Here is a 27,408-nt window from a genome sequence, read left to right as displayed (position 1 = left end):
TCGTTCTCTACGGTGTAACACCGACAGTCTGGCAGCCTGCCAGCTGCTGTCAATCAAACAGACTTCGACAGGCCCCTCCAGCCCGCTGAAAGGAAATGGAGCATTTCTGATATTTCCTCAAATACCTTTTTTCTTCCCTTTTTAATAATAAAAAACTATTAACAATACATTTATAAACATGCTGACATTATTTTTGACTCTAAAAATGGATGACTAAATGTGACTTCAGTTGGACTTTAAGAGATCCTGGACACATCTGTTAGACAGCTCTTTCCACTGCCATTATCAAAACACCAAATGAGGGAATATCTTTTGGAAGAACAGTGTTCATCCCTCCAGTAGAATTACAGAGACTTGTAGAGTCTATGCTAAGGGGCATTGTAGCTGTTCTGGAGGCTTACTAAGACACTTCATGTTGCCTTTTCTTTTCATTGTCACCCATCTGTATCTCAGAACAGTTTGAGCCAGCTGAATAGCCACGACACACAGTGTTTATCATAACTGCACCACTAGGGTGGGGTGTTGAGCTACATAGCCACTGTCACATGCACCAACAGTCCAAGCTCTCCCTTTCTTTCTTTCTTTCTTTCTTTCTTTCTTTCTTTCCATTTCATTATTATCCCTGACGACAAGAAACCCCAACACTCCATTCTTCAGTGACACCCAGGTCACATTGGCATCCATAAACACACCATGCTGAGCTCCTGTTAGGTGCTGTTTAACTTTTGTTACTTGGCTACACAAACAAACTGTGCACCTGATGTCTCTGCTTCACCTCAGCTGTGCGTCCTCACCTGCTATCAGAGAGGGATAGACAGTATTACACGCCAGAGGTTCTGTCTCTCTTCATCCCACAGTACACATATCACAGAAACACACAGAGCTGCTGCTTCTGCACTGACAACTGTTAAACAACATTTCCCATCTTGGGGGCTCAGGTCACCAGGACGCCATTGTGTTGCTCCTATAAATGTGTTTACCCAAGGCTGGCCCCGGACTTCTTTTATTGTTCCCTTCATTGTACACTGATGCTCAGTCTCCTGAGAGTAATGTAAACACTCTGGGGCCCGTCATGGCCCCACTGCCAAAAAAAGAACAGAGGCCCACTGCTTCACTCCAAACACAAATGTTACATAATGAAAACACCACCGGTCGATTCTGTATTTAGGATTGTGTAGGTCTGTGTGTGTGTGTGTGTGTGTGTGTGTGTGTAGTTGTCACCACAGCCATCCATGCAGACTAGCCCCTCATGAATGCTGCCTTGTTAAACGTAGAGCTGTTCAGAATAGCAGCTCTGTGGTTGTCAATCCAGGCACAGTGTAGGTTAACCCTCAATCTCTTCTACCTCCTTTACTGATTGTTCTGTCGTGTTTCTTTGTTTTTTCCCTTTTTAGATGACAATTAACAGCGATCTGCCCCTCACTCATGGCAAAGCAAAGGATTCTGGTAAGAAACTAGTCCAGCTCTTAGTCCTAACTGATTAATCAATAGAAAGTCAATCAGCATCAATTTTGATAATCTTTTAAGTCATCAAGGAAAAATTCCAAAGATTCATAATTTTCAGCCTCTCAAATGTGGCTGCATCTCTTTTTAAAAATCATTGTTAATCATTGGGTTCAGTACTGTTTTTAATATTATTTAATATAATATGAAATTTTTAATATTCTGGGTTATGTAAAATTGTGATGGGCATTTTTCACTTTTTTAATAATACTAATAAATAATCAACTGATTTATTGATAATGAAAATACCAATAAGTTGCAGCTCTAAACCCTATATCCACAGATTTATTTGGTTTATGGACTGCTCATTGAATTTGTCGTCTTCATCAGGGGAACTTTGAAGTTTGTGATATCACACCAGATGGTTCATTGCCTGTAGGACTCCAGTATATGGATACAATCACAGCCATTAGTGTGACTGTATAGGGCCAAACACAGGAGAGGGCTGAATGTTATAATATACACATTCTTATATCTTCTCTCCTCCTACCAGAAAGTGCCCATTGCTGTGTCCACTGTACTATAAACTGTGGTTTTCCTCCAAAGCAGCACATCTTTTTTTCCTTTGCTAGGATGAGCTCAGTGAATAGCTTCTCCTCTAATCACATCCAACCTTTTCCATTGGAGGATCTGTGCCAAATGATGAGCTTTGTACACATTATCTGACATTATTTAGGATCAGAGAAAGAAAGAATATCCATGAGTGGAAGAAACATGTCTTGAAGAGTCCACAAAATAGGAACTGAAAGGCGGTGAAACGGGGGAGGTTAAGTCAAGCAAAATAAAGGGGCTGGAACAAAACCTAGAGAGAGGAGGAAAAGAGGATTGGGATTTGTAGAGGGCTTTTGATGTGGAGGAGGAGATGATGAGAGCAAGAGAGTAAGTGTGCTAAATTCAGCCTGAATAGTGGAAGGGATCTAGGCTCTGTGTCAGCTGTATTGAGTTTGAGTGTATTTCTGTGATTTCAACTCCCCTTCTGCATTATGTCTTTACAGTACCTGAGAAGAAAGATGTTATATTGGAACAATTCAACCGCACCAACTCTGTACGTGACCGAATGCGCAAGTTCACAGAGCCCAGCCAGAGCCCAAATGTCTCAGCTTTGAAGAAAGCTCCTCTGAAGAATGGGACCACCTCCAGCAGCACCGGACAGACAAATCTCTCCAGAGCTACTGAGCTGTTTACACACACAGCAGCATCCCTCAGCACATCTGGAGAGAGGCCAGCAAGGCCACATGTAGACTCTCACACCTCAGCCGCATCCGAGAGTCAGGCCACACCTCAGCCAAGAGGTGTGGCTAACAAACCTCTGTCTTCAGCTAGCCAATGGCAGAACTCCATGGGTGGGACGAGGCATCCAGCTGAAAAAGATGTGCACGCCTCCAGTAACTCAAAGGAAGACAGAACCCCAGGGAGAGCAGCTGGACAGCAGGTCACCCAGGGAGAGGCAGACCCGGACATGAAGACTTTCCTCACCATCGAGATCAAGGATGGCCGCACCACCACCTCCTCTACATCCTCCCCTAGGGGCAACATCGTACCTATCACCAACATGACCCCACGCATCACCACCAATACTCTGGGACAGAGAGCAGGTAGGAGCATCAACCTTACAGCAACAGCGCTCATACTCTGGCTCAGTCAGTGCTCAAATATCTCGCTTAACATGATGCAGTATTTCAAGTATTGGTTCAGGATCAAAATGACAACAGGGAGCACTTTTTTTTTTGTTTGTTCAACCACCTAATGGACCTTGCTTTTTTAGGTGAAACGTGATTATATTGGCCTTTTAAAGCTCTCTATGGAGTTGGTACAGTATGCAAAGCTGCAGCCAGTCTTTCCTTGCTAATATCAACCCTTAGATCACAATGGAATCCCACTCGCTGTGGGAGCCGACCGGCACCAAGGAATCGGTCACAAGTGGGATGATGACAATGGTTTTTGTGAGGCTAAACAAGCAAAGCCCATGGATGATTGGGGATAGATGTTAGGGCTGAATATGAAACAGCATGGGTGTACTGAAGGGTATTTGTTATAGAGTGGGCATCTGGCTGCGGAGTGGAGGGGGTGAGGTCAGTAGTAGCACAGAGTATATTGGGACAAAGGAAACAACAAATGGCTGTGTCAGACCAGACTGAATAGTAATACTGTTACAGTGCAATTCCAAGTACAGTGTTATTCAGATACAATTGAATAAGCCTGCTGGCACACACAGTACAGTGTTTTGTTTGTTACATGTAGATATGTAGATATTGTCTGTCCCCACTTTGTCTAAAACGACACACTCTTACTTCCATCATTCATTTGAGCGTTCATTTGAATGAGAAAGATTTTTTCGGGAAGCCAGTCCTTTGAGCACTTTGCCTGAGAAGAGATGAGAACATAGAAACCAAAGTTAAGAGTTAACCAGTGGTGGCCCAGCAGTTTTAAACAACGTGATGTCCTCAGTTTGAACGTGGCTGAAGACCTTTGTCGCGGGTTATTGCCTTCTTTTATCGTCATGTTTCCTGTCTCTCTCTACTGTCAAACTATCAAGGTCCCCGGGCCAGATGCGAAACCAGGTATGATGTAGTCCATAATTAGCGCCTTGACCTCTAGGTCACCAGGGCAAATATAACTTTTAACGGAAAAAAATAACAAAACAGTTTTCCCTTTTTTCTAAGTAGTGAACACGGTGGCTGATGGAAGAAGAAATATATAGATATTACTGTGCAGCAGATGAAAACATGGTTGCTCACCTGGCCTTATCAGCTGTACTGAGCTAACAGTATCAGATTTCTCTTAAATTAGTGAATCTTCATGTCACGTCACAACAAAAAAATCTACTTGCAACTTTTAATTACTAAAATATGTAGCATTTTGTAGGGGTACATACTTAGAAGGTGTGAGTTGTCAAATCATTAATAGGCATGTTTAGCAGGGGGCCAGATTCCTTAAAACAGTGTTCCTGTAATGTAATTTACATACTCAGCCCAGTACATACTCAGAGTGCAACTAGTACTAGCAGGGATTCATTAATTGCATGAAACAAAAACATGAATAGCATGAATCTCAGTCTGTTTCAGAAGCAAAGCTGCTACAGCTGCTGTTACTGTCTGTCCAAGCAAGACTTCTTAAGTTTCAGCTCTTCCCAAAACAGTTTATTTAAGACTCAAGCTGGACCTGTGTAATTACAGCCTCCTCACCTCTTACAACCCCCCCAGCACAATTTCTGGCAGCCCCATTGGGCTTTGTCATGAGGGTCACACAGTTTCTTTTCAGCTCAATTTGCTTTAATGGTTTTGGGCTCCTTTTTTGGGAACCTGCCTGTCTCTCACTGACTAAAGGCAGGCTGGGATCGTGTCACTGATTTCTGTCCAAAGCACCTACCAAGAGTCTTAAATGTACACTATGCTGTGCTGGTGTGCATAAATCCTGTAAGCATTGTGTCAATGACTGTCCCCCACGGGGATAGTGAAACAACGTATGTGTGTGTGTGTGGATATACATGTGCATACTCTTGCAGGCGAATGAAGAGGGCTGTTTATGTTCATGTTAAAGGTGGCGTCATCTACGTTTTCTCGATTGTCTCTCATTAGACATGAGTCCGTGTTGTTTATGACACTATGGCAGCTTATGTAACTGACTAATGGCTACCACCAACACAGTGCAAGACCATGCACACATCTCAGCTTTACACATGCATATGGGTGCCAGGACCTTTCTTGACCTTCTGGAGTTTGTTCATAATCAACCCATAGCTGTGGACTACATCTACCTGAATTTAAATGTTTTCTACCTAAAATCCATGTAAATTTGTGTCTGTTTCAGAGTTGACACTTGGCCTCAGAGCGACCCCATTCAAGATCTCCTCATCCAGCCTCTCCTCCGGATCCTCCATCAAGGTACAGTCTGCCTTTGCAAATTATTTTTGGGAATTCATCGAAACATTCATGCTCCACAGAATCTTGACAGAACCTGTCAAACATACGTTAAAAACACATTCCCAGTTTCTTCCAATTAAAGATTAACATTTTGTTTTCATCTACTATTTCATTCCTAACTGACTCAATTGAATTCCACTGTGTTTTTGCTGCATCCCTGTCGCAGTAATCACCTATAAAGGCCTGAAAAGCAAGTGAGCCGGGACAGTGAAAGACAGAGTGTGAGAAAAGGAGGGTGAGGAGGGAAGAACAGTGTTTACCAAACACAGAGTGGGTAGCCAGTCATCTGTCCTTGTAGGGTATGTGAAGGGGAGAGAGGGAGGTGCTCCGGGCATTCCTCGTTTTCTCTCGGCAGACCATGCCCACTGAGATTTATCTGAGAAATGTTTCCTAAATCACACCTGTCTGTCTTCATGCATTACTGTCCAGCTGCATTAAAACACATGCTGACACATTTTCTTAGGGGGATAAAACCCAAAGGTGCGACTCTCGCCTCTTAATTTGCGCACTCTAATAGGCCGGTCTTCTTCTGATGGTGGAAAGTGGCCACTGTCCGAATGAGCAGGGAGTACAAACCAATCCCCTCCCGTCTCGCACTGACCTCTGGGGTTAGGAAGAAGCTAAACTCCCATTTGCTTCATTCCTTAACCTCTTTGCTCCTCCATGAATGGAAATGTCCTCATGAATGGAGAGTCGGGGATCGAGAGGGTGAGGAGAGAAGTGATGTCCTGTTTACTCTTTAATGGCTGTGTATTCCACCCCCTGTGTCAAGCGCAGTGGTAATCTGGTTACAGAATCAGGGAGCTGGTTAATTAGGGCTGGGAGGAGGCTCCACAAGGCTGCAGGGTGGATTTAAGGTGTTGGAATGAGACTGTCTCCATCAGTTAGGCCGTTGTTGAGACGCACAAACACAGAGGCAGGTACGAACTAAGATACCACACCGGAGTCTTGTAGAAAAGAGGTTTTGCAGGAAGAGGACAAAGATTCTGCAGGAGATGAGGATTATACTTGTCTGAGCTGAGTGCTGTTACAAGATTATCATAACGGCATGCAGGTAACATCTTTGTGTGAGTACTAACATGTGAACGATATTACTAAACATGATGTATTTTAAATTATGGTTAAAAAAAATTTAGTTGAAGAACCTGCATCACAAAATCTGTTTTTTTATTTGTCACTCACCAGTCATTAGTTTAACCTTAAATTGTGACTGTCCTGTTAACTCTTGTTATTCATAACTGTTGGGGAGCCATAGGCCTTAACACTGGCTGCAAAATGTAACACACCAGGCATGACCACATGCTAGCACCACTAGGCTGTGGTTCACATACATGGTTATCCAAACAACTGCATCATCATTGTATAGGCTCAACATGAATGCCCTCATTGATAAATCACAAGGATATGACAATAAGTAAGTCTTTCTCTCTTTTCGTCACTGAGATATTTCCTGCTTCTGCTGGATTTGCTGAGTGACTTGGCTAATGAGATTGTAAAAACAGCAGCAGACACTGTTGGTTAGTATAAACCAGGGGGGAGGCAGCATGGTTACCTTCAGACTGATCCAGAGACTGCCTGTTCTCTGACTTTCCCTGGTTTAGTCGAAGTTCAAGGTTGTGGGGGAGGAGGTGACATGTCAGGGGAGGATTCATATTAAAGTAGCTTATATAAGTACTCTTGTCACATTAGTGTATGTTCATTATAGCAAGAAGAGTGTGCAGATATCAAGGCAATATAAATAAATAAATAAATAAAACTTTATTTATAGAGCACTTATCAAAACAAAGTACAAAGTGCTTCACAACAAGAAAAATAAAATAACACAGTGAATGACGAAATATAAAGAAATAAAACACATGAAATACAGAAAAGCAATAAAATAAACAGTAAAATAAACAGCCAGTTCAGGTAAAATCAGGATATGCTTTCAGATAAAAATGTGTTTTGAGACGAGACTTAAACGAAGACACTGACTCAGACAACCTAATTTCTTCGGGCAAGTTGTTCCAGAGCCTCGGGGCCCTGATAGCAAAAGCTCTGTCCCCCTTAGTTTTCATCCTGGACTCAGGAACAGACAGGAGACCCCTGCCCAAAGATCTCAAACTACGATATGCGGTGTAGCATGAGTTTTAATAAGCTTGTCGTGTTTAGTGTTGTTGATTGTTGTTTATTGACCACAGTAGTTCCTGTCTGGATCCACTGTGACTGCGACACTGATCTGTTTGGGTGGTCTGGGCTTCTCCTTGGTGGTCTGACTTCAGCACTCACAACCTCCACTATTTCCTTAGTGGTATTTTTTTAATTCCAATAAAACATGTTGATGCTGATAGCATCAGCTCTTGCAGTGGATTGCCTATAAATTACAATCTATTTGAGAGTCAACAGAGAGAAACATTTTGGATAAAATAAATAATAGACTCGAAAACAATGAGGAACAAATGTGAGTAAAATAGATAGAGCTGCTCCTTGTTATTTATTATAAAAGCAAGACTAAGACCAAGTTAATGGCAAGGTCAAGATGCTTGTAGTATTTCAGTGCAGTGATGAGAGTTCATTTCAGACAGGTGAGACTGGCAGCTGACCATGCCGACCACTTGCCTTGAACACAAATATAGATAATGTCTTAGCTTTATAGCCAGTGTGATGAGTCAGTCTCAGTCAGTCTCTTTCCTGCAGTCATAGAGATTACTGCCAAGCTCTGGATCACACTGGTAAAGTGCTTCTGCGTGAAAATGGACAAACAGGCCCACAGTCAGTGACAGATTGTCTCACTGTCACACAGAGGGATAAGGACACCATTGTTAACATACTGTTGATCCATGACACATGCTGGTTACCCAACCAGTTCACATGTGTCACAGATTTAAGCATGGTCTACAGAGCGGGTGGAAACTGGGGAGAAAAGGTGTGAGAGGATCTAATGTAAATTTACTCTGATTTCAAAACCACTGTATTTCATTCCTGAATGTTTATTGCCAGCTTAGATTTAGATTTCCTTTAAAAGATTTTTTCCCTCATTGCTATGTTGGTTCTTCGTTAAACTGAAATCTCTGCATTGCTTTATTTTTGAGTGCTGTTGGAAGCTACACGACATAATTTTTGGAAAGTAAATAGCAGCAGAGGGTTCACAATAGCGAGTGAGAAGAGATCCAGCTCACACTACTACATCAGTTTTTGCCATAATAATCAGAAATACAGACCTATATACATGTAGAAATTTGTAGTGTATGTGAATGTACTGTCTAGTCTTTATTTGTCGTGCTCCTTGTGCTTCTACATCACTTTGCTTTTCTGTGGGTGCTTCAGTGCTTTGATGCATGGTAAGACTAGAGCCATGTCCTTCTTGGGTTTTGACCCACTTTCCCTGCTGCCACTCACATTTCTCTCCACCTCTCCCTCGAGGCCAGATTCTTCCTGGGAACAGTTTTGCTTACCTGTAAATCCCAGGAGAGACCACTGTTGCCCTTTCTCACATTACTCTCCACTGAATGCCAGTCCTAATTATTTTGATCTTAGATGATTCATGCACTGTTGTTATGTGTTTAGATAAATTAAAAATATTGGTTATACAGTCACAGTCTTTTTAAAATGAGCTTAATGCTTGTGGTGTATTGGCATATCAAGAATTACAAGTTTATAACATTTTGTCATGTGAAGCCTTATGCTTCTAATCAGAATGCATTCAGAGATATAGTATGTATTGTGCCATTTAATTTCCCTGCATGGACCGCAATATGCCAATAACTCTTCAGTAGGCATTTAAAAGATGTACTTGAGCATCTTACACTATGAACAACGTACACACACAGATGTCTGTCAGCGTTCTTGGAGAGCTCTTAATTTAACACAAAAAGCACTTGAAGCATCCACGTGAGCAGCAGCTGGGCCCCTGCTGCTTTGTCAGTCAGCCTAAAACAAAATCTTGGAAGGGCTGTGATGTCCTTCCCAACATCCTTGCCCAGAGCCGTGGAGAACTGGGGCCCGGCTCACCCTCACTGGTCTCCCAGTCTGCTCTGTCATGGCCCAAAACACTTTGTCCTTCATGTACTGATCTTCCCTCTGGAGGTCTGCCTTGAATCACAGTCCTGCAACACAACTGACCTGATTAGTCACGACTGCTTTTTGTCAGAAAGCAATTTTAAGAGGAGTGAAACACTAATGTATAACTCTACTCAGCCCAGGCCTAGAGCCACATCTAAACCCTCATTGCCTGCCAATCGAGGTGTGAAGGACAAGGGCTCTAAATAAAAGGAAAGTTGAAAGAGGGAGGAGTGAGTTTTCTAACTTGTTGCCTCTACCATTCCCCCTCTGGCCTCCACTAGGACTGACTGGCTCAGTGGAATAATGGCAGGGCAGGAGATAAATAGACATGTCCACGGCACCTGGAAATAAGGGGGTGGGGCTACTGCTGCCGGGGAAACGGGATTCCTTGCATGCTCATAGGCTGTCAGGGTGTTGGCCGGTAAAGAGGGGAGATTTGCTGGGGGTATAAAGAACGTGCATTGTTTTGGAAAGTCTCTGTAGACCGACGGACAGAGAGGACACCTTCTACCCTCACATCTGAGGCAAAGGCCACAACTTTTTGATTTCTCTGATCTTACAAGCCAACTTAAGTTTTTGGGACACTTAAGTGGATTTAAACTAAAAGGTCTTTGGCCAGTGTAACATTGAATGCAGCTGGTCTGGCCATGCCTGGAGTGAACCTGGACTTCCTCCCAGCCTCAGAGGCTCCAGAGGCTTTGGGCAGCCCAGATAGTGTTTGTGCCGAGTCTGGCTTGGAGGAAGTGATCGGTGATCTGCTTGCTCAGGAGGAGGTAGAAGATGAAGAGGAGCAGATTTGCAAGAGGAAATTTGAATTAACATTACAGTGTGCAGTGGGGGAGATCCATAGTGACCTGCAGGTCTTTGGGAAGCGAGTGGATGCCCGTCTGGAGGAGGCAGCAGCACAGGTGGCTCCTTTGGCAGAGGCCCTTGCCAGGCTGCAGAGGGAGAACCTGAGGCTGAGGATTCAACAAGAAAGGCTGGTGAGACAAGTGGAGGCCCTGTGCCAAGTAATGGGGCTACCTGATCCCTTACTACATGTATTGCCCAGCAAGGAAAGCTCACCTTCAATTCCATGTGAAACCAAAACTCCATCCAATGATTCTCCAACTTCATCCAGTGATCCTCCAGCGTGCACATCCCAGGACACTGCACTTGAAGCACCACATGATTCTTCATCCTGCACTCTCCAAGAGTCTCCATCCAGTGCACCCCAGGATACTCCAGCTAGCACTCTTCTGGATACTCCATCAAGCGTACCCCAGGAACCTATATCACACCCCCAGGATTCAGACTCTGTATCTACTGAGATAAACACACCTCAGAATTCAGAGCCTTCACCTGTCCCTCACCCGCCAACCTTTGCAACCCGCCGCTCCCTCTCTGCTCCCTCTTTGATGGCAGACATTTCTTGCAACAACAGCACGGTACTGCTCTCTGTTAATGGTTCTGATTATGACCCCTTTTAATTCAGATAAGCTGCTTTAAGAATGGGAATGTCTTTTGTTCCAGTGTTGACAATACCTGTGGATCAGCTGGCCATGAGTTTTACGTGCCACTCCAGTCACACTCTCTGTTCTGCTCACGTACTTGTTGACCTACTGTTCCACCTCTCTTAGCTTTCCATTGGTTTTAATCTTACATTATGTCCTCACCATCTCAGCTGTCAGTCAGTTTTGACAGATTGTGTTTATGTGGAGGACTTCATTGCAATCTGTCATGGAGGTATTCCAATCCTCCAACACCATGTGTTTGTGATCATGTCTTGGCTAGCACTCGTGTGTCTGCATGCAAGAGTTCTGTTGAGTGGATACACTTCCTGGTGTAGGCAAAAACAATCACGTTTTAACAGTAGCAGTGGTCCTGGCCTATAGTTTGCCATCTTCAAATCTTCCATATTGTACACTTTGGCAGGAACATGAACTTAACATTAGATGCTTTTCAAAAAGGAGCCATAAATGAAAAGATTTTACTCATCTGGCTTCAGATAAAAAAGACTGGGATTTACATTCCCATTATAGTGATTTATGCACAGTTTCATGACTGACTGGCTCAACTTTAGCCTTGTTTGCTCTACGTGCTCTTGAAATCCCATAACAAACCCTGTGGTGTGTGTGTGTGTGTTTGTGTGTGCACTGGTGACATTTTGAGGGACATTGAGTATTTGTGGCATTATCTTCTGTTATTCAACCGGCCAGTGTTCATATTCCTTTCTGATCCTGCAAAGACAGCTGGGTCTGCCAATCAACTGCTCCAGTAAAGGTGATGGACTTCTCTTAAATGTTACTCACTTCAGCAGACAGATGATTATGATAATGAGGGATGACCTTATCCCTATGCCTTTGTGCAATATCAGCTATTTCTACAATGTTAGCTATTCATAATTCTGCTTGTTGAAGACTGTATTGTAGGTCTAAACGGTGAATCAAGATGTTTTCTAAAGTATTGTAGCCATTCTCCCGTTAGAGAAAAACTAAACAAAAAGAGCATTTTTATGCCATGGTGACTCAGATGCTGAAGAGTATCCTGAAGCTGAATTAAACATGACTCGAGCACTAAGGTGTTCTGGGATTTTCTCACCCCACACACATTCCCTCATCGCCTGACTCAGAGCCCTTGTTTGGCTGTGTTGTGTCCCAAAACATTCCTTGTCGGTCAAGTGCCTCTCAGTCCAGTCTGTCCCATGTCCAGAAAAGTCTAAAAAACCAGTGACCCCCTGTGATCACAGAGCACTGTGGCTGTGCTGGGCATTGTCCCTCCCTGGTGAGACCTGGCCTGGCAGAGGCCCGTGGGGAGGAGGGCCGGACTGCTGTGGATAGGGACAGGGGGCCAGCTGTCTGAGCTATATCTGGAGCTGGACTCAGTTACAACAAAAGCATTCAAGCCACAGCTAGAGCCCATAGTCACCACAGGCATTCAACACCATATGAAATTTTAGGGGGTGTTTTCTGTAGGATTTATGTTCACTCAGAATATGCTAGTAGACAGCCAGGATTACCTTAACAACCTATAATGTTATGTTTGTTCTCATGCTGCTCTACTTCCTCTTCGGCATGCTCCTTCACTCTATACTTTTTCTCCTACGCTCACCACTCCTCCTGTGGTGCACATACAAGAAAGGATGACTTTGGATGTTTTTCCTCAGAGTTTATATCTGCTAATGCATTGTTCCCATCTTCCAGCCATAGTGGTGTACTGTACTGTTACATAAACTCTTGGTTCACAGCAGCTCAGTATCATTTAGACACTCACTGTGTCAGTCACACTCCATGAACTACATTCTCAGTAACTTGGCTGAGTTGGCTCTTGCTCTCTTGTGCTTACTGTCACCCTCTCTGGCATGCCTGGAAGGTAGAGGGGATGGAAGAAATGATGAGATATGGTGAGTGGACAGTCTTGCTACAAAAAGAGATTATTAGAGGGAGCTTACTTCACACACTCAGGCCTATTATGGCTGCAGTGTGTCTCTCTTGTGCTTATTACGTCCTAAATATCAGCAAGCTTCAGTTATTTATTTTTTTAAACCCTCATCCTGCTTTCATAAGTGTACAACCAGAGCTCCAGGTTAGGGGATTCTGCTTTCAGGAGTTCTCAGATAGCAATGCACTTTTCCACTTTTCCAACTAAGGTCAAAATTTCTTTTTTAAAATGAGTATAGACAATACCTCCAAACTCTGCAATCTGAGAATTCTGTGAATTAATGTAATCGTGCGTCCTTTTGCATGTCTGTGTATGTGCTCTTGCTCATGCTATGTGTGTTTGTGTTATGTATCTTGTGCAGATGGAGACAGAGCCTGTTGTGGCCTCTGAGCCGGTGTTTTCAGCTGGACCATCTGTCCAGCTGGCGTGTCACGTCCCGGCCATCCCCAACGGCTCCAGCACTCAGGCCAAACCCGACGAGCGCTCCGGAAAGCTGACTGCTGAACAGCTGGCTGCTATCGAGGATGAAGAGCTCCTTGACAAAATGGTACTTCACACCCAAGTTATAATTCTGGATGATTTAGATTTTAAAGCACCACTTTGTAACGAATACAGCAGCTTCAGTCATGCAGAAAGTTTGTGTATTAACAGTAAATCTTGCCAGCTATGTGAGAGTATATTTGGAAATGTCACAGCCCAGTGTTATGTGTATGCTCAGTGCTTTGTTAGAACTGCATGCATAAATAGAGCCATGCCACTTTGGCTTTTTGTGAAGAATGATCTCTCATTCTTTCCATGTTTTGTTTTCCTTCCACAGCTCGATGAGTCAAAAGACTTTGAGGAGAGGAAGATGATCCGTGCAGCTATGAGAGACCTTCGCAAGAGAAAGAGAGGTAGCAGCATAAAGAAAAAACAATTTTTATCTATTACTCCAACCACATGAAAGTCTTTGCTCCATTAATTTTTTCCATGGCTACTGCTTTCTTTCAAATCATCAAAGGTAGACGCACTGCCTCATTATAATCAAGCCTGATGATGTTTAATTTAAGAAAATATTCTTGTGATTATCAGTATTTTTGTCTTTACAAATTTTAAACATACTTGCCATTTCCACATTATTTCTATCCATTCTGCCCTCAGAGGCCATGCTGGGATGTACTCAAGAGGAAATAGGTAGGGCAGGTTGGTGTGCAGTGTGTATTTAACAAGTGCTTGCCTGCGTTTGACTTTTTGTGTGCACCATCCTGTCATTGTCAGACCACTACAATTTTTAAACAGTTTATCTCTCAGATCTCTGTGGTGGATGATGAAGGATATGTTGACGGTTTTGTTAATGCATGAATCCTGGTTCACACTCACCTGAGTGTGCTGCAACATTGTTACTGAAACGTCTCCCACATTTAGTGTATTCTCTGTTTTGCAGTGAGCACTCACCATATGGTTTCCCCAGGCGTCTGCTTGCATTGAGCTGACAGTTGAACCTAATTGGATTCCCAGATCTGAGTCTACGCTAGACAAATCTGGAAAAGTTCACTGCACTCAGTAGCATCGAGTATACTAAGGGACCAAGTCTTCCCTTGTGTGCCTTTACCTCTGTAGATATAGAAAAAAAATATCAGACAGAACTAAATAGAGAGTTTAAGAATACATGTCTAAGATTAAACATTGCACAGTATGTTTAAATATATGAACACACTCAGGTAAAAGCTGGAGGTAGCAGTGCAGGTGTTAAGGTATCAGTATTCTTGACATTGCTGAACTTGGCGCAGCCTTCAGCAGGGGATGATCGGAGTGTGTTTGCTCTTTTTGATCTATGATGTTTGTGCAGTACATATTACTTGACAGCTTTGGCTCGGCTGCCAGCCTCCCACCTGTGGGTGTTTGTGTGTTCAGAGGAATTTTACGGTACTGTGGAAAGAATCCTGAAATGTATCGCCTCAAATTTGGAAGCCCTGTTTTAATCCGTCTTTGTGGCAGTCAAATGAGGTGCTGGCAGTTTGTTTAGGACCTCTTGTCCTCCTCCTCCTCTTTTTCCACTGACATCATCTCTCCACCTTCCCCACCACCTCTCCATCTCTCCTCTCCTCGCCTCTCCTCTCTTCTCCTCTACCCCAGACCAGAGAGAAAAGGAGCGCGAGACCCGTCTGCAGGAGCTCCGGCAGCAGAGAGAAGAGCGAACACAGAAGGCTGGGGTCGGAGCACAAGAGGTGGTCATGAGGAAGATGGAGAAGTCAGCGGATGGCTCCAGCCTCAGCCAAGTCACCAAGACAGACCGCTTTGCCCAGTCTGGTAGTTTTTTCTTTTCTTGTGCAAGTCAACAAAGAAACAAGACACAAAAGGCATCTTAGAAGGAAAAAGGGACAAACAGGGGAGCAAAACATAATAAACAGTGAAAGCGGATGGAAAACAAATTATAAGGACACTGAAATGAAATGGAATCTGTCCAATATATTAATAATTTAAAGTGTTTATTTGTATGTTTAGATAATGGGAGCCGATCATCACGCAGCACTGTCGTTGAGGCCAGTTATTTGCAGAAAACAGACAGTGAGTCATTACTTTATTTCGCTTTTTCTTACAATACTGTATATAGTCATTACAGTCTCATCACCAATATAATTCATATGTCTGTGTGTCTCTGTGTATGTTTGTTTATTATTTCAGGAGGGACAGTCCAGTCAAAATCATACAGCTTCACCTCTTCCACATCCTCCTCCTCCTCTAACGCAAGCAAAAAAGTGGGCAGGTAGGTTATGAAACATTAGCACAGTAATTACACTAAATTTAAAATACTTAAATAGAATAAACTTGCTATTCATGTCCCCACCTCAGTGTGTTTGATCGCGAGGATGACATGTCATCTCGCAGCGGCAGCGGCGGGTTGGCCGCCGTGGAGCGAAGGCAGGCGGAGAGGCGCAAGGAGCTGATGAGGGCTCAGACTCTGCCGAAGACCTCTGCCATGCAGGCCCGCAAAGCCATGATAGAGAAGCTGGAGAAGGAGGGAGGCGGGTAAGGATAAACAGAGAGGTATTACTACCAAAGAAAGAAAAGGAGCTGGTCAAAGGATGTAAATATTAACACAAACCTGATTTTTCTTTTTAGCCCTGGAAATCAGGCAGTCGCCAAGGTAAACAAGGTTCAGCGTTCCACCAGCTTTGGTGTACCCAACGCAAACTCCATCAAGCAGATGCTGCTCGACTGGTGCCGTGCCAAGACCCGCTCATATGAGGTGAGCCGCAGCAACTCACTGTGTGCTCAGTGCTCATCTTTGTTGTCAGCCAGGGAAGATGTAGCTGAACCTGATGATTAAGACAAGATAGGCTGAGATAACATTTTCCTTCTTTGGGAACGTTTGTATCAGTTATCTATCACTGTCTCCATATTTATTCTGTTTGTCTTCTCCCTCAGCATGTGGATATTCAGAATTTTTCATCCAGCTGGAGCAATGGCATGGCATTTTGTGCCCTGGTGCACAATTTTTTCCCTGAAGCCTTTGACTATAGCTCCCTGAGCCCCAGCAACCGCAGGCAAAACTTTGAGGTGGCCTTCAGCAATGCAGAGTGAGTACACACAAACAACACATTAGTTCAAGTAACATGTCCACTAACCACATCAGTTCTGTTTTGACTGCAAGCGACAGCATCAGCCGACTTTGTTGGAGAAACCACATCAACTGCAGTGAACCTTAGTTTTTTTTGTTAAGCTTGACAGAGAAAATGTGTAGAATATGTGGATTAACCAGCAGAAGAAGCTACTGCAGGCTTAGCTTTCCCCTTAAGCTTAAAGTTAAAGATATAGACATTATCTTCCACCCAAGGCAGTCGTGGAGTGAATACACAATGAAAATCAAACAATCCAAGCCAGTTTTTCTGTGCTGCTCCCAGCCCAAACCAACACATTTCCCTTTCTTTGCATTATACAGATTTTTCTTTTCACATCCTCCCCTCATTCCTCTGTAAAATACACTTTAAGCTTTTATTCAGTGTTGCTCTTTGCCCACATTTACTTGAGCCGGAAGCACAGAGATGGACCGAAAACGTGGAAGCTTCTCGACTGATTGTCGCGGTGTTAACTTTCCCTGTCTCTCCCAGGTGTATCGAACCACCTCAAGGCTGAGCGAGCCCCATTACTGCTACTACTCTAATTACTCCACCTCTAATCCTCCACTCTCCATCTGTCCTCTCCTATGAGTAACTGCTGTGACACCCTCCATCTGCTCTAAACCAGAGACCCATGAGCAAACCCTCCCCAAACAACCACCAGGTTAAATAAAACGGACGAGCTCTCGGCTATGCCTCCAATATATTCCCTCCTTTTTACTCCTAAACTCTCTCCTCTCCTTTTCCTCTCTCTTTCTCATCCCTCTTGCATCACACCATTCTCACTTGTGATGCCCCCGACCCACCCACCTGTGTGTGTATGTGTGTGTTCACATGCTCCCAGTAGGATAATGTCCATGCTGATTATTAATTATTTATACTCTTGGACTGTCACCCAACCACAGCCCCTGTCTTTCCACCTTTGTGTTGCACTATCACTCGCTTCCTCCTGGGCACTCCACCCCCTCACAGCGGTTTGCTGTTATCTGGAATCCCAACCCACACTCTCACACACACCATCCTATGCACCAGTTTGTTTTTAGAGTCACCATATGGTTGTATCTTTGTGTTGTTATTTTTGCAGAATCCTTGTTGTTTTTTTCATTGTGTCTTGTATTTCCGACAGAACATAGCTGTATTGAAATGATCAAAAGTCTCTGTGCACAGAAAAAAACAACAACAAACAAAAAGACTAAATGAGCATCGCCTGACGCTCATTAGACATTTTGTTTTGTCTTATGTATGTATGTGTGTGTGTTTGCCACATACTGTACGTATCATGATGTTCATGAAGCATGTCAACTCATGGATATATTTGTGAACACAGAGAATGTAATATTATTGTTTCTTTTTGTGTCCTTTCTCTCTCCTTCTGTCTTTTCACCCTGAATCTTTTTCATTTGGCTGTTCACTGCTTTATCTGTTTTTTTCTCCTCCTCCTTCCTCTCTTTTCCACACTTTGTCCACTATCTCTGTCATGTTCCTTCTCTCTTTATCTTATCTGTACTTCATCCTGGTCCTCCTCGTTCTCTACTTTGTTTCTGCCTTTCCTTCCTCTCCGTCCTCCACCCTCTCGCCGGGTGCGGGCACAGGAAACTAGTGGACTGTCCCCAGCTGTTGGATGTGGACGACATGGTGAAGATGCGCGAGCCGGATTGGAAGTGTGTGTATACGTACCTGCAGGAGTTCTACAGGGGTCTGGTGACGAAGGGCCTGGTTAAAACCAAAAACTCCTCCTAGAAACCACCTAAAACTGAACCTATGGTGAGAGAGGGGGGTGAGCCTATGAAGGAACCTCACTTTGGTTATGACAGACTTAATGGGATGTAGGGAATGTTTATGAGTGTGTGTATCTGCATGTTTTAAGCAGCTGATTTATATCAAACATGGTGGTTCAGAAAACTCCTTTATTGGCTGCTTTTGGATATTTGATCCTTCATGTTAATCTGAAGCTACTGAGTTCCAAAGTACCAAACATGGTATGCACGTGCACGTGTGCGTGTGTGTCCATGTGTGCATTTCTACATAGCCAGACTATGGCCCAGGCAGAGAGCCAGGACCATCTGCAGCTCAACACTTTAAAAGGAACTGCTGTATCACAATGTTTTAAACTGAGGAGTTTAGAAACAAAGCAGAGAACAGAAAGGCTGTGTTGTCCACTGACTCTTTATCAAGTGTGAGTTTACTGGTGTTTATGCACTTGGCTTGTAAAGCTTTTTAAAGATAGTGTAATAGTAAAGTGCAGAATGACCTATGTCTACAGTTCCTTAAATAACACAACAGATTTTATGTTGTTGACATGAATTTTCTCATGCAAGAGAGTTAGCCTTGTGCTGTTCCTGTTACTCTACTCTTTGTTTGTGTAGGATGTCTCATGTCTCAGATGGTTTACAGTATGTGGAGACAATGCCACCCTGTGTTCACTCTCTGTATAGCTCACACTTGAGGTCTTTGTTCCTGAAACTGTTTATTGAAACACACTGTATTACTGAAGTTTATTTATAGAGCGCCTTTAAAGGGTTTTCTGCACAGTTGATTAGAGAAAAGAGACAAAAAAGATTTAAAAAAAAGAATAGAGAAGAAAAAAAAAGAAGTAGAGCGTAACCACAAAAAGGAGTTTGTGTGTGTGTGTGTGTGTGTGTGTGTGTGTGTGTGTAGCACTAGCTTTTTTCAACCATTGCTGTTCCACCAGTTTGGTTAGTGAACATGAGAAAGCACCTGACGGTTGATTAAATATGAAATCTGAAGAGATTATCCTCCTCCCTACTCTGTCTCTGGTCCTCTCCCATCCTGTCGGTTCATCCTCCTCTTTCTCATACACACTGTCTCTTGTGTGCCTGTTCCTCAGGACCTACGCCAACTGCATGCCTCTGCTGGAAGTGGAGGACATGATGATCATGGGTAATAAACCAGACTCCAAATGTGTCTTCACCTACGTACAGTCTCTGGTCAACCACCTGCGCAGATACGAGATGTCCATGGGTCGGCCCTGTGACCTCTGACCTGACAGCCCTGACCCCTCCCCGGCTCCATCTTCACCTGATGACCGCCTCCACACTGACAGGCTGCGTCACAGAGTTGTACATCTCTGATGGACAAGTTGGGGATTGTATGTGTGTGTGTGTGTGTGTGTTTGTGTGTCAGTTTGCTTATTATCTTTGTTGGCAGTGGTGATGTGTATTCATTATTTCAGTTCTCCTCTGAACTTACATTGTTAACACAAAGTCCACCTTTCTCCAGCAAGACAGCGCCAAAGTTTTTATAACTACTACCTTTTAAGCTTTAAAATTTGACGTCTTTTTTGTACTCAAACTCAGCTTTGTACCAGGTAATATTTAACATGCAGTGGCTGTGTCATCACGCTAGTGTACTGAAAAACACATCAAGAGAGAAATATTTTTATAGTATTTCTCCTTTTTAAGTTATTTATACCGACATTTTTCTCTGCTACACTTTTGTAATTATTGTAATTTGCTAGCATTGCTGTTGGTAATTCCACTGAAGAAGAAAAATATGATGCATTATTTGGATTTCATTTCGGTACTTTTTAATATTGACCAAACTCCGCTGCTTGAACTATTTTAGTTAAGTTATTATTCTCATGTTGATAATCTAATTATCTTTCTATCAATTTCTAATCAGTTAGCATAATACTATTTAATAATTGAGCACAGGGATGTTCTTTCTTCATTGTTCAAATGGAGGCAACATTGTTATTGTTGCAGTCCAGTGCTGAGTAATCTCACCTTTCTGAAGTCTACAGTGCTACTGAGAACATGTTTCAGATGTCTTTAACATTTTACCCCTCCTGTATTACTGTATCATCATACTATTATTCTAACAGGCAAAATGCCTGCAGTCCAGCACGTTTTTTATTCAGGTATAAAGAAAACAAGAGGAGTTGGTTGCAGTCTGATGTCATACAGCTGAGTTGTATCATTACTTGATGTTTCTTACCACTTGGCTGACAGCATATGTGCAGAAAACCTCACAGCATCACTGCCTTGCCCTGCCAAACACACTCACACACAGCTCTTTTAGAGGGCTCCTTATTTATGCTTGAGTAGACTTTTTAAAAATATATTGTTTTGTATTTTGTTAGTGTGTACATTATGCTTCTAAAAGTTTTGTTTAAAGTGAGTCAATAAGCTCAAGCTACCACAATGTTTTGTGAAACAAATAGGGGTCACTTTTTGGTTAAGGTAATGGGCCTGATGAAAGCCGGCTTTCTGTTGTGCAAGCATGAGTAATCATGACTGAACATAACTGCCAATTGTATATTTTACGACATGAAGCTAAAGAAAATTTTTAAATGAAGATTTTTAATGAAACATATTTCTTAATGAAACATATTTCTTAAAGCTCTGTTTTAGTAGATTTAGAGAAATTATTTGAGAATTATTCCGCTGCTGCCAACTGAAAATCGAATACCTTCCACGAAGCAGTGAATGCTGTACATAAGAGCTTAAACACCTTATAATTTCATGTTTCTGTGCACCACAGTTAAATGTGAATTAAAATTAAACCAATTTGAGAAATGATTGCGTTTCAAGGGGATTATTTCTCTGAATCATTTAATAAAACACTTAACATTTTCATTTTCCACACCAGATTATTCCTGTCGAGTGTCAGACGTGCTTACATTCATACTCTACCTTCAGCCAATTTAGAGTCTGCGATCTGCCAAAACGCCACTGCATGAATATTCAACACAGCAAAGACCAGGGACGAGATTATTTGTTTAAAATATTTTATTATTTTCCTCTTTTACAACCCTTCCACTTGAATCCTCTTGTGTGTATCAGCCCAACCCACCAGAACATGTAGCATCAACCTCCGGCCAGTCAGACGGTTTTCAGCCTGAGGCTTCATTTAGTTTCACAGTAGGTAGGAAGCAATCAGACACACAAGAGAGCTCAAGTGAGGTGAAGATCCTGAAGTCAGCTGACGCATGATGGACCAAAACACAAAATAAAACATACACACTTCCAGTCTTTGTGTGGGGAGTAGAAAAGCACTCACAAAGCAGCCTGTTGAGTTATTATCGCTGCCAAAACAAAGAACAAACAACAATATGTGCAAATTCAGTGGACCTTTTAAAAGGCCTTTTGCTGATGCTAAGATTTTGTCTTTGCCCAAGGGCTGATCCATGATCTGCTGGCCTTATTTTGAAATGACAAGCATTTATGTGATCGACTGCAGTAACCAGCTGGTCGTGGAGCAGCTATGGGGCAGAGTGGTACTGTGAGATTCCTACTTTTCTCCACTCTGACAGGTTATAGATCAGTATGCTTGATTTCTGCGTTGGGCTCTGAGGAGGTGTTTTCTGTGGCAAGAGAGGAAGTGGAGGGTTTGTACGCCAGCTCGTCTTTAAACGGGCTGTCTTTGGCAGGAGAGAAGCGGAACTCCTCTGGCACCTTGTCTTCAGGTTGAGCCTTCTTGTAGAAGCCCAGCTTCTCCAGCAGCTCGTTGATCTCAGAGCGGGTCATATCAGACAGGGCGATCCGCTATGGAGGACACACGCGGGTTAAATGATAATTCCAGGGTAAATTTACTTTTCTGTCACTGTTAATGCTGCATGAAAAACTGCATTACACATGTTGTTCACCATGATAGATTGTCAGTCCAGCAACATGTGATTATGAGCTGTTTAAATGCATTTAAAAAAGAATGAGAGATGAATATTGACGTGTTTAAAACTAAAGATTTGACTTTATTGGACAGTTAATAGTTGAGCTGAGACTGACTCACTGGTGAATATTTTGAAGCATCCAGCTAAAGAGCCAGTTATATTTTCAGGGGTTGGTTAAGCAAGATAAGGAGTGAATACTGGACATTAGGTGGCCCAAAACACGACTCCACATTAACGCTAATGTTGCTCCGTGTCTGCTGGATGTGGTAATTGGCAGCTGTTTTCTAGGAAATTTGCCAAAACAGCTTTGTGATGTCAGATGTGGGTTTTGGTGTAGAGTTCTGCCCCCAAGTGGCCAAAAAATGCCTTTATTTCACTTTTGTGTGTATGTATGTATATGTGTGTATATAAATTAAAAAAAGCTGTTTTAAAATTATGCTTAAAGCCCCTGTGTGTAGGATTTTAAAACTGTAGTAACTGGTTTAGTAGGACCCTGTCCCCCTCACTTCCACAGATCTAACCCCTCGATGGGCTGAAAACAACATAGACGCTGATTTAGGTAATTGTCATATCATATTATAGCTGCTATAATCACATTCAAATTCTACATATAGGGGCTTTAATATATTGTAAAACAAGTACAATGCTAATATAAATGCACTGCAAAACAAAGACTTACATCCAGCTCTTCGTAATAGTGGTTCAGGAGGACAAGCTCTGGGTCGGCCCCAGGAATGTGCTTCATCACCAGGTTGTGGCTGAGGCAGTGATGGTCAAGGATTGGCACAGAGAAATGCTGGAATATTTTCAGTGTGCAACTTATGAACAGACATATTTAAGAACAAGTAACAGCGGTGTATTTGAGTAAAAGGATACTAAAGAGGAATGTCCTGGATCACAAAGGCTTTGACCTGCAGACAGAGGTGGAGATTAATGTTTTTCACACAGGGCTAGTTTCAGTAACAGATCTGTGGGGGCTTATGTGAAACCCTAGATGTGAAAGGCCAAATGTTTTTCATTGAGCAAACACTTTTAGGCAGAGATTAGGCTTCAGTCTGCCTCTGACACTCAGTGTGTTGTCCGTTTTGTTCCTGTTGATGACATAATAGAGGGTAACTTACCTCCCTGAGCCTGTTCAGCTGTCATCCACCACACGTCTGGAAGGAGACAGAACATGAAATACCAGAAATGGTAACAAGCAGCTCTCATACTTTGGACATCACTTGGATTAGGAACAAAATAACTGGCATAGTTCGGCCTCTGAAATGTGTCTTTATACATATTTTCCTTGCTGAAAAACACGTCAGTAAGTCTCTCTAATGTTCTGGTATCACTGCAGCGTTGAATCCTTTGTACAGAGCACATATTTAGATAGGCTTCTGGGAAGAATGCCTAACCCATTTTTGTGGAAATTTGAGCCTCAGGTACTGAGTAGCAGGTGTGACTAACAACAATAGCAGATAACAGGCTTTTCTTCAGTGATGCTGGCAGGCTGGTAATTTGGTGACACCCTGGGGGAAAAGTGCATGGTTTCTCACAAAAAGAGGGGTAGAGTTACATAAACTTTTATGCAGGAATCCAACCTCCAGTCATACACTCTCAGGCCCTTTTCAGCTAAAAAGTCACGTTGTTGCAGATTTTTAGGATTATTACGGTTATTAAAACACATAATATTGTCTACACAGCCTTAATTGGGAAGTGTTGTGTAAACGCATGGAATTCCATCCATTTTACTACAGCTCAGCTCATCCTACTCCCCTAGATGAAGCACTAACGAATGCGCCCAGCACGGAAATTTAAGGAATAAAACGCATCCATTCACACATTAACCCAAATCACACTCACAACATGTACTCACAGCCTCGGCCCACCGTCACTGTAAATGTAAATGTTCAGCCTACTTTCACGTATGAAGCGTAGTATCATGAAGACTGCTACTGTTACTGTACCTCCACCCTCGCTTTCGCCAGCCCGTCCAGTTTCTTCAGATCCACATCGTAGGCCGAGGCGTAGTGAAGTAAACTGGCACACAACACGATCAGCCACATTTCTTTCCCCTGGTTCAGATCGTGGACCAGGACTCTGCTCTGCTGCTCCGGGACCAGTACCTGCAGATGTCTGTAAGGTAACTAAGCCGAAGAGAGGAGGAGAGATGATGCGCAGCTATGTCACGTCCGGACCTCTTGCCACGTCAAATATTTCTCCCAGAGGATGAAAAACTGAGAGAGGCGTGGAGAGGGCGCTCCTTGGTTATCTGCGAGATCACCATCAAGATACAGTTAATCCCATAGATTTGATGTGCAATCTATGGTTAATCCTCGCAAATGTTAAAAGGAAATAGATCACTTTATAAAACCATAAACAAGCTGTAATATTGCTTATTCTCCAGTTATTGTATGCCTCACAAAAAGAAGATGGCAGATGGGCTGTTTTATATTTAGAAACAAACAATGATGATAGCTACTGTAATACAGATGTTATACAAACATTAATGCATAATTACACATCCCTACATGTTGGGGTAGAATGTAGTAAATTAATCTTGAGGGTAATGAGACAGCTGTTATCTGTGATAAAAAGAGTGCCTTCAAGAAATGTGATCTTTGCCATGTTAAGTGATTTTACCAATAGCATATAGAAGCAGATCTATTTAACATATTTGTGTTTGGCATAAAACATGGGGACCTGAGCTGAGTTGAAGTACATTTGTCAAAATGATTATTATGTTAGTGTTGCTAACTTTGAAGCAATTGTTGACCACATTTCTCAGTTAAAGCCTACGCGATCATATTCAAATCTATATTCTGTTTATGTCAAACACATACATGGTGGCTGTGCACAACTGAATTCCAGTTTAAACATTTCAGTGTAATGCAACACCACAAGCTTCATAAATTACCACCAAACTGAACTAATACCTCTGACTCAGTTTCTACAAACACTGGACGTTTTACAGAGGCCGTGTTTACTGCAGAGCTTCAGGATTATATCATATTGTACCAGTATTTCTATTATTGCGTCCACCATATGATGTGCTTAGGGGGTATTTTTCTAATCTTCTAAATGTTACTCCATGAGACAGGATTTGAGCCGTCTTGGAAGTGGAAGATTTCAAAAGCAGTTCAGGAAACATTAGAGGGGGAAGGATTGTTAGAGGAACACTGAAGGGATACAATGAGGAAAGCAGCAAAGAATAAGTTACCATGATCACAGGTTCTGACGCACGCACACTGACCTATATGCTGCACAAAAACCTGTGTTGTTTTCAGTGTGATTCATTCAAGCACTGCTGGTCCATACTAGAATAAGCCCATTGAAAGGATGAAAAAAGACAAAAAATTAAGGTTTTAATATTGTACCCAATAATCCTCAACTTACTTCTACTCTGTGGTAATTAGGCCAAAAGACTAGAGCGTTTTTTGATGTTTGTACTTATGCAATTATGTACTATATACTCAATACTTTCTATAAATTCCTAACAACCTCGAGTATGCACAGAAATGAATCACTTTTTATGATACAGAAGTGTTGGAAATACCTCCATTCTACCCTATTATTATAAAGGAAGAAACTAAAACCATAAACTGCAGTGTGTTAAGGTCAATGTTGCATCTCTGTTGAGTACTATATGTAGACATGCTATAAGTTATTTTCCATCATACGAGGATACAGTATATGAGAACATTATTTAATGTACTTCTGCGTACCATCAGTAGCTTCAGGTCATCTTCACCACATTTACTGTACTGCACAGCTTTCCCCAACAAGCTTTGGCCTTACACACACACTAGGATACAGCTTTTGACTCATTAATCGTATAAAGACCACAGGCATTTAAGATGTCATGGAGACTGATGAGGTACCCTCAGGTGTTGCCATGGCAACATCTTATCCCATGCTTTGGCTCAGTATAGAGGTGTTTTAGCTTCTTAGAAGTAAACTGGTGTCAAAACACAAACATTTTAATGGTTATACGGCTGTAGGCGTACCTGTTAAGTTTTTATTTAGACATTTCTATGTGTTGTAAATATAATAATATTTTGGGTTATAAATAATCAGCCATTAAACTTTTCTGATGGAGGGAGAAACAAACAAAGCTGCTGTTTGTCTGAGTGAAAGTTAATTTAATTACAGTGAAACAGGGACATATTCTTGAGTTTTGTGCACAATTCTGATTTTGTGCTCATTAAGTTTGAAAAAAGTTTGATCTCCTCTCATTGCCAAAACTGTGACTGTAACATTGAAGAGATCTCTGCAAGAATACAAAGCCCTACTGCTCAGCTCACTCAAATCTGGTGGTAAATATGATTTATTGCATGTTTGTTTGTCCTGGAAGAGGGATCCCTTCTCTGTTGCTCTTCCAGAGGTTTCTTCCTTTTTCTTTTTCTTTAAAGGGTTTATTTGGGGGGAGCTTGTCTGAATCAAGGGTCTAAGTAATATCTGTTGTCATGTAAAGTTCTTTGGGGCTAATTTGTGATTTTGAGCTATACAAATAAAACTAACTTGACATACAGGTAACTGCAGTTCACAAAACTTTACAGGTGAGTGACAAGCTATAAGACAGCAGAAATATAAGCAGTAAAACAATGGGATAAGATAAGCTAGAACCTTTTTTGTGCCAAAGATGCTCTAATTACATAGTGAAATAAATGAATAGTATACATGTACATACAGAGTAAAGTAAAATATACATACTTATTAACATAGAATAAAATATAATAAAAGTAAAAGTAGTGAAATTGAAATAAAGGTGGTGCAAAGTACAAATGAAGGTGCAGAGTACCAGTTACAATGTTCCAAATTACAAACAATGAATAAACTTTACACAAAGGTGCATCATTGTACTGAATTAGAGGTAAATCTGTTACTATGTTACTTTGTAAAAAAAAAATAATAATTACAAAAAGTTTTATCTGTGTTACAAATGTTTCAAATTACAAGCATAGAAATACGTAGTGTATAAAGTCCCCTGCTGGAGGATGATCGACGTCACAGCACGCCACTCTTTGTGCGCATGCACGCAACTCATTCAGTTACAGACTTTACCATGGGAATAGTTAATTCCTTTCACTCGGCTGGTCTGATCTTTGTTATCAATATCCTTAGCTACAACAGTGTGCGTCGGTGACAGTATAAGTTAAATAATACTTTGAATTGAAAATGAAAGAAAAAACTTTATGCATGTCAATGCACCATTAAAGTACATTATTAACTAAAGCGGGTCCTGAAATAATAGCTAATTGTGTGGCCATGTAGAGGGACACTGTGTCAACATGTTGTTTGAAGAGGT

The 27,408-nt window shown here is 42.1% G+C and overlaps 2 protein-coding genes across 8 annotated transcripts in view; one reads left to right on the top strand and one right to left on the bottom strand.

Moving 5' to 3' along the window:
• The window catches only part of smtnb (smoothelin b), a 49,918-nt gene extending 28,891 nt beyond the window's left edge, over positions 1–21,027 (top strand). For 2 of the 7 annotated variants that reach the window (XM_044197361.1, XM_044197366.1), the window contains 13 exons: positions 1,395–1,446; positions 2,499–3,098; positions 5,314–5,387; positions 13,249–13,434; positions 13,705–13,780; positions 14,028–14,069; positions 15,003–15,176; positions 15,372–15,434; positions 15,552–15,633; positions 15,720–15,896; positions 15,990–16,116; positions 16,296–16,447; positions 19,335–21,027. In XM_044197361.1, coding sequence (XP_044053296.1) covers positions 1,395–1,446; positions 2,499–3,098; positions 5,314–5,387; positions 13,249–13,434; positions 13,705–13,780; positions 14,028–14,069; positions 15,003–15,176; positions 15,372–15,434; positions 15,552–15,633; positions 15,720–15,896; positions 15,990–16,116; positions 16,296–16,447; positions 19,335–19,488 — 1,959 coding nt within the window. In that variant the 3' untranslated portion in view covers positions 19,489–21,027. Of the gene's footprint in view, positions 1–1,394; positions 1,447–2,498; positions 3,099–5,313; positions 5,388–13,248; positions 13,435–13,704; positions 13,781–14,027; positions 14,070–15,002; positions 15,177–15,371; positions 15,435–15,551; positions 15,634–15,719; positions 15,897–15,989; positions 16,117–16,295; positions 16,448–16,978; positions 17,151–18,078; positions 18,230–19,334 lie in introns of those variants that run through there. The other 5 variants (XR_006378123.1, XM_044197363.1, XM_044197362.1 and 2 more) reach the window with 5 other exon arrangements.
• A 195-nt stretch (positions 21,028–21,222) lies between these two features.
• On the bottom strand, positions 21,223–24,299 carry selenom (selenoprotein M). Its single transcript, XM_044197373.1, has 5 exons — positions 24,068–24,299; positions 23,240–23,275; positions 22,995–23,029; positions 22,798–22,876; positions 21,223–21,993 (listed from the first exon to the last, which is right to left on the bottom strand). Exons 1-5 carry the CDS (start codon positions 24,164–24,166, stop codon positions 21,763–21,765), a joined length of 480 nt encoding a protein of 159 aa, XP_044053308.1. The 5' UTR covers positions 24,167–24,299; the 3' UTR covers positions 21,223–21,762.
• Between the last annotated feature and the right edge of the window lie 3,109 nt (positions 24,300–27,408).

The sequence above is a fragment of the Siniperca chuatsi genome, linkage group LG5 (assembly GCF_020085105.1).
Source record: "Siniperca chuatsi isolate FFG_IHB_CAS linkage group LG5, ASM2008510v1, whole genome shotgun sequence".
Classification (NCBI taxonomy): domain Eukaryota; kingdom Metazoa; phylum Chordata; class Actinopteri; order Centrarchiformes; family Sinipercidae; genus Siniperca; species Siniperca chuatsi.
This window is presented reverse-complemented; position numbering and strand designations above follow the sequence as displayed.